This window comes from Aspergillus aculeatus (assembly GCF_001890905.1).
Source record: "Aspergillus aculeatus ATCC 16872 unplaced genomic scaffold ASPACscaffold_12, whole genome shotgun sequence".
NCBI lineage: Eukaryota > Fungi > Ascomycota > Eurotiomycetes > Eurotiales > Aspergillaceae > Aspergillus > Aspergillus aculeatus.
The window spans coordinates 1,063,318-1,073,868 of record NW_017962987.1 but is presented as its reverse complement, the minus strand read 5'-3'; the positions used below and the strand labels follow the sequence as shown (position 1 = coordinate 1,073,868).

General features: G+C 51.5%; 3 protein-coding genes across 3 annotated transcripts; 2 read left to right on the top strand and 1 right to left on the bottom strand.

Moving 5' to 3' along the window:
• Positions 1-1,554: 1,554 nt before the first annotated feature.
• Positions 1,555-3,024, bottom strand: ASPACDRAFT_45411 (putative APSES transcription factor Xbp1; the record flags this gene model as incomplete). Its single annotated transcript, XM_020201598.1, has 5 exons — positions 1,555-2,035; positions 2,115-2,385; positions 2,445-2,529; positions 2,584-2,702; positions 2,757-3,024. 5 exons carry the CDS (start codon positions 3,022-3,024, stop codon positions 1,555-1,557), a joined length of 1,224 nt encoding a protein of 407 aa, XP_020054453.1.
• A 2,584-nt stretch (positions 3,025-5,608) lies between these two features.
• On the top strand, positions 5,609-7,501 carry ASPACDRAFT_1882101 (uncharacterized protein; the record flags this gene model as incomplete). Its single annotated transcript, XM_020198270.1, has 5 exons — positions 5,609-5,775; positions 5,904-6,803; positions 6,884-6,971; positions 7,041-7,095; positions 7,159-7,501. The coding sequence occupies 5 exons, from the start codon at positions 5,609-5,611 to the stop codon at positions 7,353-7,355; spliced, it is 1,407 nt and encodes a 468-aa protein (XP_020054452.1). The 3' UTR covers positions 7,356-7,501.
• Positions 7,502-8,033: 532 nt separating this feature from the next.
• ASPACDRAFT_53595 (uncharacterized protein) lies at positions 8,034-9,895 on the top strand (the record flags this gene model as incomplete). Its single annotated transcript, XM_020202767.1, has 4 exons — positions 8,034-8,087; positions 8,321-8,876; positions 8,907-9,750; positions 9,796-9,895. The coding sequence occupies 4 exons, from the start codon at positions 8,034-8,036 to the stop codon at positions 9,893-9,895; spliced, it is 1,554 nt and encodes a 517-aa protein (XP_020054451.1).
• Positions 9,896-10,551: the final 656 nt, after the last annotated feature.

The following is a 10,551-nucleotide window of genomic DNA, read 5'->3' as shown; positions in this document are numbered from 1 at the left end:
AATCGCTGGAACAGCAGGATGAATATCCATCCCATCGCATAACCCCTCAATTCCCGATGACGACAAAGCATCGACCTCATTCGCAACAGACACGCCCGCGGCGCTGTGAGGCGAAGCTTTCGTGGATGCAGTGTATGCCAGGGCATGGGCATGGGCTCAGGTGGGTGCTTCTGCTGAACAGAACAGACTGACGGCATTGGATTGGCTGTGACGTCTGCGCGGCGGCTCCCTGCATCGTGCCACTCTCGTCCAATCAGGTAATCTGGGAGTCGAAGGGATTTCGGGACGCGACAGATGATGCAGTTGCTTTCGTCGTCGTAGGTGCCAGGTCATCCCTGGGAATGGAAGGATTCACGGGTTTTGTTTGGTGGGGGCTTCGAGTCGGTGGGGGCTTCGAGTCGTAGGGGATGGACTGTGGATGCTGGAGGGGTGGTGGAGGGGGGAAAAGGGAGGGAGGAGTCATTGCCTGGTGCAGTGGTCTGCACTCTACACAGTGGGTACCTGTGGTAGATGGTGGAGGGTGGTGGAGGGGCAGCTGCAAGGGGATGGGGGAGATCCAGAAAGCCGGGTGCAATGCTTGTCTTTGGTATTTTGCCTTTTGCCTTTTGCGTTCTGCTCCAAGGAGGGGGAGGGGCAGAACTGCATGCCTTTTAATGCTTAAACTGGAACCCTAGCGCGGGGGCTTGAGGATCTGTCTGGAGGGGCGGACCATTTCCGATTCGTTTACTGCCCACGCTTCTACAGAGTGTGCAGTGGTGGGAGTGCGGCAGTAGCAAGGCCCAAAAGGTCTGTGCCGCAAGAAGAGGAATCAGCTGAGATGGGATTCTTGGAACGCATGCATCCATCCATCCACACCCTGTAGTAACATAAGCCTCCTGTTGTCTGGTGCGTGTTGCGTGCTCAACGTTGGGGAAGTAGCAGTCCACCATAAGTCTGAGAAGCCTGACTTAGAGGCTAACAGTAAAGAAGGTAGGCGTTCTCTGGCGTCTGATTCAACTAGATAGACACCCTAGGGAAGGCGGAACTTGATATCTGATCTGACTGATTGAGAGTCCATCCCGAGGGGAAGACTTAGCTTATCTCCCCATGTAAGCCAGTCCTGTCGTGTAATGTGACACTAAAATCTAATCGATCCTACTTTTTGAGTAAGCTAACTTGGACTTGAAATGTCTTTTCTCACCCCCTCTTTATTGTCTCCTCGCTATGTGCTAATCACAAGCGGAACTGTAACTAATTAGAAATTCTAATGATCGTCCTGGTTGGCCATCACCCCTCATTATGTTCCTCCCAAGTGCCTCCCCCCCCCCCCTTTTTTTTTCGTGGCGTTTCCGTAGTTCAAACAGAAGAAAAGCAAAGTCTTTCTGGAGAGAGAAAAAACCAAAAAGAGCCAAACTCCCAGGGTAAGAGAAACCAGTAAAGGAAAACAATACAACATTCTGATAACTCGCCCAACTGCAACGCCCTCACCATGCAATCAAAACAAAGAAACATGCAACCAAACATGGAACAGAGAGTCATCAAGGCAGACCAGACCGTGCGGCAGTAGCGGCCATCTCAGTTCGCCCGCCAGCCATCCTGATAAGCGGTGGCTTCCCTGAGCTCTTGGATATAGACAACCGCGTGGCATTTCGGACAGACTTTGGGATAGTTATCGTCGATTGGGCCTCCTTTGCGCATTCCCACCATGATATGCGCAGCCTCGATATCTCCCTCCGTGTATTTGCCTGTCAGTGGGAGCGTAACTCGCTGGTCATAACCAGCGTCGTCGGCCATTTCTACCTCGGTGTCATCGGGGTCTTCATCCATGACATCAGGGGCGTCGGACAATGCCTCTGCCTGGGCTGTGGGGGCAATAGAAACCCAACCGCTGGTCGCCTCGTCACCCTGCGAGCCTTGAGGAGATGAATGATTCTGGGTTGATGGAGAGGGCGGAGGAGTCAACTGCATTCGCGGGGTATTGATCGGTGTCCAGCCATTGCTGGCCCTAGACGGCGGGCGGTTGTCATCATCGTTCGACGAGCGATATCCGGCCAAACTATGTAACAAATAAGTGAGTATGACAACTGAAAAGGAATGCTAGACTCAAAAATTAGAGGAGAGTGTGCTTCACGTACCTTGTATCATGATCATCATCGTCATCATCATCGGGACTGGGACTGGGATAGGGCAGGGCGTAGGCAAGTGCGGCGCAGCGCTGCGCCCTTGCTTCCTCCGCGGCCACGCGGATGATATGCTGGTCAATCTCCCACTGGCGATATTCGGGATGATCCGGCGGCAGACATTGGCCGGGGAAGTCATGCCCAAAAATCGGAGTGAAGGCGTATCGCACATGCCAGCAGAACTTCTTGGCTATGGCTTCGGCACATCCAAATGGCATGTAATATCCTTTGATCCCCAACATTGATTAGCCGGTGGTCTTCCAACAGCATAGCACAATCCAATACCTTGTGACTCAATCACTCCGCCCGTGAGCTTGTGGCAGACCTCCTTGAGGCCAAGGTTCTTATTGAGCACTTTCGCCGGAAGAGTCTATCCCATCTCAAGCTTAGCATGTAGACAATAATAGGAAGAGGGTGTATGTACCTTGCCCCAGGGCTTGTAGCACTTGAAAATGCCCGTCGTGCGAACGAGCCCAGTGGTGTAGTCCCATATGATGAGAATCACCTGGTCCTCGCCAGGGACCTTGAACTCATACCCAAAGACTATCCATAATCAGCATCTTACTCATAGGGCTACACTAAGAGAGCTCAACCTACTATCAATTTCTTTCCGTCCCGTTCGCTCGTAGAAGTCACTCCTCGCGGGGTTGTACGGAATGTGACGCGTACGGGACGTAAAGCGAATAGCATGCTTTTCGTAGATCTCGGAGAGCTCCGCGTCGTAGTACTCGCAAGGAGGATAGTTGATCGGACCCCTGGGGGAGCCTGATCTCAATTCAGGAGCGTCGCTGATCATCTTGCACTGGGCTGAGGCTGTCTTAGGGACGACGGTCTCCAGAGTGCTGGCTTGGTTGAGTGGCGCCATACTGGAGGAAAGTGTCCGACTTGGCTCAGGCTCAGGGTTAAGCAAAGCACTTATGGGCAGCATGAAGATGTTCAAGAGGGGCTTGAAGTGGGAAGTGAAGATGGGAGAGGATGGAGGAAGGAAAGATTGCAGTCCAGGGGACTTTGTGGGGGATTTTAAGCCAGAGGACCCCACAGAGCAGAAGAGAAGAAATGGCACTTCCTTCAACAGCGCGCAGGGGATGGATATCAAGCTGGCTTTTTTCCATTGGCTTGATGCGTTCGTTGAGGAATATGGCTGGAATAAACACCATTGGTTGTGCACACAGTTCACTGACAACCGTTTCAGCTAAAAACATGCACAAAACTCAATGAACATTTCTTTAAATAATTGGCTAGATTGGAGTGCTGTTCTTTTCCAATCCCATTGGCTGGCTGAGGATTGGGAATATCAAAGAGAAGACTCGACTTGGGTTTGCGGTGAGTGGCCGCGGGAGCGGGCATATTGTGACGACTTGGACCTTCCAAACGGTCTCGAGCAGTCATTGCCGGGACAGGTCTGGGGCTCAGAAGCAATGGAAAGGGAGACAAGCATAGGTCGATACCAATGTCTCACCCGCGACTGGACCTCGTCATGACCGGCGCCGCCCGACACCCAGCAACAGGCTTCAGGCCACCAATACCATTAAAATCCTTGTTCTTTTTTCTGGCTGCATGTAACCCTTCAGCCATCGATGGTGGTGCTAGTAGCAAGCCGGCCTTCAGCAAAGCTTTCCCTACGAAGGGTGACACCCGGCCGGCAGCATTGGCTGGGACAAGTATGACGATGCCGTAGCCATTTCTTCCTTCGATTGAACAGTGTGTAACGAGGCTGGTTAAAACATGGCTAACCGAGTCTGAGCCGCACGTTTCGAGCTCCGAGCTACGAAGTCGTCTGGAAGGTGATAGAACACCCAGCTCTTGTGAGACACAACTGATTGTTGCTCGTATGCTGGCGGACATGTCTTTCCGGCAAACCATAGGGGCTGCTTGTGGTGGGGTTCGATTCGCCGGTCACCAAAAACAGGTGAAAGTCAAAGAAGGGGGGTTTTTGTGGTGGCTGAATCAGGCTCTGGATGATAAATGAGAGTTGTGACGTAGAGGAGGTCATTTCCAATTCGAGAGAGATGGATTCACTCTCAGAGCAAGCGGAGGGAGAAGCGGAGGGAGGAAGACTGATAGTAAGAGGAGGAACAGTAAGTTAGCGGGCACCTGCCACCTGCAGTGTGGGAAAGTACCACCAGTTACCTGGAAGCAGGCTTAATTAGCTAGTTAGCTCTCTGTAACACGGGGAATAAGCTGTCGTTGGTTGCCAATCTTTGTATCATCAGTTCAACACCTAAACAATTTTAACGAATTATGGATTATGAATAGCATTATCGTTCTCCCTTCGTGGTCTTTCTTTTGTTTTTTTCTTTTCTGTTTCTTTTTCCTTTTTCCTTTTTCCTTTTTCCTTTTTCCTTTTTCGTTTTTTCTCATTTCTTCCTGGTTATTGGGCTCTTTTTCCACCTTCACCCGTCTATTAAGGATTCTATACCCTTTTCTTCTCCTTCCTTGTTTCTGCCATGCGGGTTTCCGTCAACGTTGTTATAGTGTACATACAGTACAGTGCCATTGAGAAGAGTCTCAACGCTTGACTAAAAGAAATGTCAGACACCAAAATTTTATCAACCCACCCGGGTCTTCTTTTTCACCTTCGCGGCAAGCCGATGGCAGCATCATCGGAAATCATCTCCATGGTCCTCAAAATCCGGTTCCGTTCACAGTATGGAAGGAACCAACTTCACAGCAGATGAACTGTAGTATGTCACGTCATTTTGTTCTTCTTTCTTTACTCCACCCTTTCTCTAGTGCGTGCATTGACAGGTGACCCATTTAGAAGCAAACGGCAAACGTTTCATGAGCAATTGCTCTCTCTTGCTCTAATGCCTCTTCATCTTTCCATTATAATCCGATCTTCTAGCAACCTTCAAGGCCCGGATAGTTCATTTATTCAAGGAGCATACGCAGAGAAGTTGGCATGACTCAGCATGAGTAGTTAACTTAAATTACTGTACCTGGCGGCGGATTCGCTCATCCGCCCTGCCGAACTCCCTGCGGAACTCCCCCACATCGATCGGAGGTGATCACATAAACACTAATCTGCTCCTCCCATTCCATTGGTACATCCAACGGCCAGCAGGTTCCTTGAAGCTTACTTCAATTATGATTACTATTCCAGACCGAGGTTAGTGCATATGGCCAAGCGATTATTCTCACGACAGCTGCACAATAGCTGACCTTGGCAATCCAGCTACCCAACAGGACAAAATGAGTGGGTATTACTTCGAAGAAGATACGAAAGCCATTTGTCTTTATAAGGGGCTGGGGCTACGCGTACGACGATGGTACATCTTTGCATGCATTTCCACCCGAGTCCCACGTCGTCAAACTCGTCAAACTCGCCGTGCCTCATACCCTGTGAGAGACCCCGTCTCCTTACAAATGGGCATAGCCCTGCATCCAGGCTGAATTTAACCCGACCATCCTACCTATCTCGTCGGACCAGTGTCGAAGGATAGCACACAATGATCAAACCCAGTATCCTTGCAACGTTGCAGGGTTCTGCTGCCCAGGAGCCAGACTTTGAACCGATACCCTGGGAAGACCCACGCGAGAAACGAAACCCCCACAACTGGCCAATCTGGAAGAAATTGTTCCACACTGTTGTGCCTTGTATTCTGGCCTTCGTGATGTAAGTTTGCAGGTCACTTGTTACTTCCCACAAAAAAGAAGCGAACGGAGATCAGAACTGATTCTATGGACAATCAGCACGTTCGGAACATCGGTCAATGAAGCCGCGCTCGATCTAATAGCGATCAGATTTGACGTATCTCGAATTGTATCCATGCTCACACTCACGGTATACACACTTGGTCTGGCCTTTGGGCCTCTATTCATAGCACCGCTATCAGAGACTATCGGCCGCCGTCCGGTCTATGTCTTCACCTCGTCCTGTTTGTTAGCATTCAGTGCTGGTGCCGGGGCCGCGAACAATCTTGCAACCCTACTCGTATGCCGTGGGCTGGCTGGGGCTTTGGGGTCTGCTGGCGTCGCAATAGGTGCGGGCACGCTGGCTGATATCTGGGATCTGGAAAAAGAGGGGGGTCCTGCATCCTTGCTCTTCATCCTAGGTCCTTTTCTTGGCCCCACGATGGGCCCACTCGCCGGGGCTTATGTTCTGAAGGATCAAGATAGTGACTGGAGATGGACGCAATGGCTCATGGTGATTCTCTGCGCGGTGGTCTGGCTCGGCGCGGTTCTGATGCAGGAAACTATGAAGGAGAGAATCTTGATCAAGGTCAATGATAGCAAAAACCACTCTGGGAAAGAGGAAGATTCGCAACAGCAGCCGGACACCATGAAGCCCTCCCTACAAGAATTCATCACTACGGGGCTTGGGAGGCCTGTGAAGCTTTTATTCACGGAGGTCATCGTGTTCTCATTGACCCTGTATACGGCGTTCGCCTACGCCATGATTTTCAGCTATTTTGCCAGCTCATCCTACGTCTTGACGGTGTATTATGGATTCAACTGGCGGCAAATTGGGCTTAGCTTTATCAGCGTGATCGTCGGATATGTTCTTGCAGCGTTCATGTTCGGGGTTTTCGACAAGACTCTGTACGTCAGGGCGCGTGTGGCTGGGGGAGGCGTTGCCGCTCCTGAGCATCGCCTTTACTCGGCTATGGCAGGCAGCATACTTTTACCAGTGGGACTATTTTGGTAAGGCTCGAAAGCTCTTGAGACTTGGTTGCACCATCCATGTGATTCATTCTTGCTAACTGCATTCCGAATGTGCTTAGGTACTCTTGGGAAGCTCACGCCGGCGGCCACTGGGCTGCCCTTGTCTGTGCAGGCATCCCTTTTGGAGTGGGAGCGTTTTCTCTTTTCGTAAGTATCAGGCCGCAACCCCTGCGTCTAGTTAGAATGGTTGAACTAACCTGAGCTTCTTATCTTTAGCTGTCAACCATCACCTATCTTGTTGATGTCTATCAAGCCGGAGCTGCAGCATCGGGTAAGTCTCCTCCCGTCGTTATTTTGCTCTACAGCCTTGTACTCATCTGACTTCCACTTCTAGCACTGGCCGCCAATGGAGTTGTTCGATATATATTAGGAGCGACGTTCCCCCTATTTACCGTGCAGATGTACGAGAAACTTGGCGTGCACTGGGCGGGCAGTCTCTTTGCCTTCCTGTCACTCCTTCTGCTACCGATTCCTTGGGCGCTTTTCAAGTACGGGGCTTCGTTGCGCGGGGGCAAGAGATACTCGGGTTAGGATAGTCTGAGCATTTTTGGCACCGTATATGATCGGTCCCCATATTTTCGGGTTGTTATAGATGGAGGAAAGGAAATCGGAGTTCTTGTAGAGCTTGGTGGTTAATTTTTCTTAAGTCTCAAGGAGGTAGGTAGTGGACTTCTCCTGCAGCAGAATTGAAGATAGACTTAATTAGAGACTGGATATACAAATCAGCCTGGGGAATCCTGGCAGGAGAAATCGTTGGTTATTGTTGGTGTTGAGAGATATCATCCACATCCACCAATCTTGAAGGCCTCCGCTGCTGCCTGAGGCCGCCAATGGCGAGACTTTGCCGACCGAGGCTGCCCTCCAAGTCAAGTCAGCAGCTTACTTGCACTCCATCTATCGCTTCATATCCTCCTCCACTGAGTACCGCTCTGAACAAAGTTACTTTGCATATATAATTCTCCATCGCTGTCATATTGACCCGAAAATCTTTCACTCTTCTAGTTGTTTCAGTGCGCTCGGCCATACTGCGGCCGGTTTCCTGGAGTCACCTTAGTCAAGGTCGTGAGATCTACCTCCTGCGAGACGTCCCGAAGCCGATGGAGAACCTCGACTTTACTGTCGCCCCAATTGATCTGTTGCTGAACTGGCCAGATGTACATGGTCTGGAATCATCACTACCGCTTGACATCTCCGAATGTCCAGTCAACAATGTCAACCAGAACACGCTCCATTCAAACTGCATCACAGAGCCTTGTGACTCATGTAGACAGATATTGCTAGACTGTTCTGTGATAGAGCCGGATTTGTTGTCAAACACCCGCAGTTATACAGACTGCATCTTCCCAGAGCCAGAGAGCAGCCACATCTACCCCCAATCTCAAGAGTGGAGCGATGCTCCCCAAGAAGTTCCGATTGCTGACCCTAACGCCGGCGAAGAAGCTGCTATCCTGAGTGGCCACGATCAAAGACCGCGCAAGCGCAGCGACTACAACAAGTTCCCACGGGAGACGATTCGTATACTGAAGGAATGGCTGAGCCAACATCAGGACCACCCTTACCCATCTAAAGAGGAAAGAAGAGAGCTACTGCTGCGGACAGGACTAACGCCGACACAGCTACGTAATTGGCTCGCTAACACCAGGCGCCGTGAGAAAGAGAAAGCCCCTTCGGCTCCTGCACGCCGGACCGATCTCATCCAAGCAGTCACACTATCAATGACTCCACTTGAACGCTGGCAGAACTCGCCTCCAGAGGAAGAGTCGGCCGCATTCAGCGATATTGCTCGGGCTCTTTCAAATCGCCCTTCTACGCCTCACCCTCAACTATCCTTCACCTCATCTAATCCCAGTTCAGCATCTTCACTCGATTGGGCGAGCCATACCTCTCACGTCGAACAATGGGGCGTATTCCCGGCGTCGTCGGAAAGCAGCCTCGACACGAGTGCATCGTCCACCTCGAGTCTATCCAACACGTCCGCGCATTCTTATCATTCGTTCTCGCACTCTGGACTCCGAGATCATAACCGCCGTCGTCGCCGACACAGTCGACGAAGTAAACTTCACATCCCTGCCAATACTATAGCCTCGCGTCGGGCGCGAGGGTCTCGGCGGTTTCAGTGTACATTCTGTACGGATACGTTCTCGACCAAGTATGACTGGCAACGGCACGAGAAATCAATGCACATTCCTCTCGACGAGTGGAGGTGCGCACCCTCCGGGGCAATTGTTCCCTTGGATGGCGGCCATGTCTGCGCTTTCTGTTTACATCCCAATCCCGACCAAGAGCATCTGAATGTTCACGAGTACTCCATTTGTCAGGAGAGGAGCCCACTCGAAAGGACTTTCTATCGCAAGGATCATCTCCACCAGCATCTGCGCAGCGTTCACGGCGTCAAGTTCGTCGCTGCATCCATGAGCGGGTGGAAGAGTAGCATTACCGAGATCAAATCGCGCTGTGGGTTCTGCGACGCTCGATTCCACAGCTGGACAGCCCGCGCGGATCATCTGGCGGCGCATTACAAGCAAGGAGTTGACATGCGTGAATGGCAAGGCGATTGGGGCTTCGAGCCCGAGGTGCTGCGTCTCGTCGAAAATGCCATGCCGCCGTACCTGATCGGCCAGGAGCAGCTGGCGCCAAATCCGTTCAGCGCCTCTGCCATCACGGTGCTCCAGCCAAGCTGGGAGACTGATCAACCGCCGCAGCGTCCGGAGCAGGAGAACCTCAATTTCTGGCCGGTGATACAACGAGAACTCACGGAGTATATCACGCGCCAACTTGAGAATAAGGTCGTGCCCACAGATAAGATGTTGCAGGACCATGCGCGCATGATCGTGTATGGCTGTGACGATGGGTGGAATCAGACGTGCGCAGACAATCCGGTGTGGCTGAGTAATTTGAAGCGGGATGCTGGACTGGATGCTTCACAGTCGCAGAACCATGATACGCAGGTACCGTCAACTGCTACTGAAAGTGGGCAATGGCCGTTGTTCGAGTTTGACCCGCCCGTGCATGGATCGGCAGATTTGCATCTTGAGCCGCAGCAGCCAGCGTACCAGAATCCATACCAGTAATATCCCTGGGCATTATTCGAGTGTGCCAAGATTCCCCCATCACCCCAACTTGCCTGTTGGCTACATGTCTCGAACTGCGGGCTTTCACTCTCGATGGCTACTTTCAGGCGCTAAACGGAGGTCTTTCTCGAAATGCTAACACCACGGTAAAGGCCATCTAGAATAACAATCTCGTCTTATGGCTGCGATATCCAAAACTCCGCCACCATCTCCAGATTGTGGATCAATTCGTCCACTTCTGCCGCTGTTTCGCTGTCATACTCAAAAAGCATGCTTACCGAAAGACCACGCCTACTTGAAGTTCGAGTCCGTCATGGCAGCACAGCCCCATACCTTAGAAAACTGTCACAACGTCTCCACTGTCATGATCGCACCCGCATAGAACCCAAATTTACGGCCAGTCAAATGCCTTCTGCTTCATCCCGAACACCTAGATCATCCCGCAGACGGCCCGCACATCTCTCTACCAGTTGGTGGGCGGGGTGGAGAAGTGCGCGTGGCAGTCATAGATGTCCTGGTTATTGTGCTCGATGCAAGATACTAGATCATTCTCAATAATGAACTGCACTTCCGAGCAGATGGAGCCGGAGCGCTTGCTGATGGTGGTCAGGCCGAAGGCGCACCAGATGCAGTTGGCCCTTACTGGTGTATAGTCA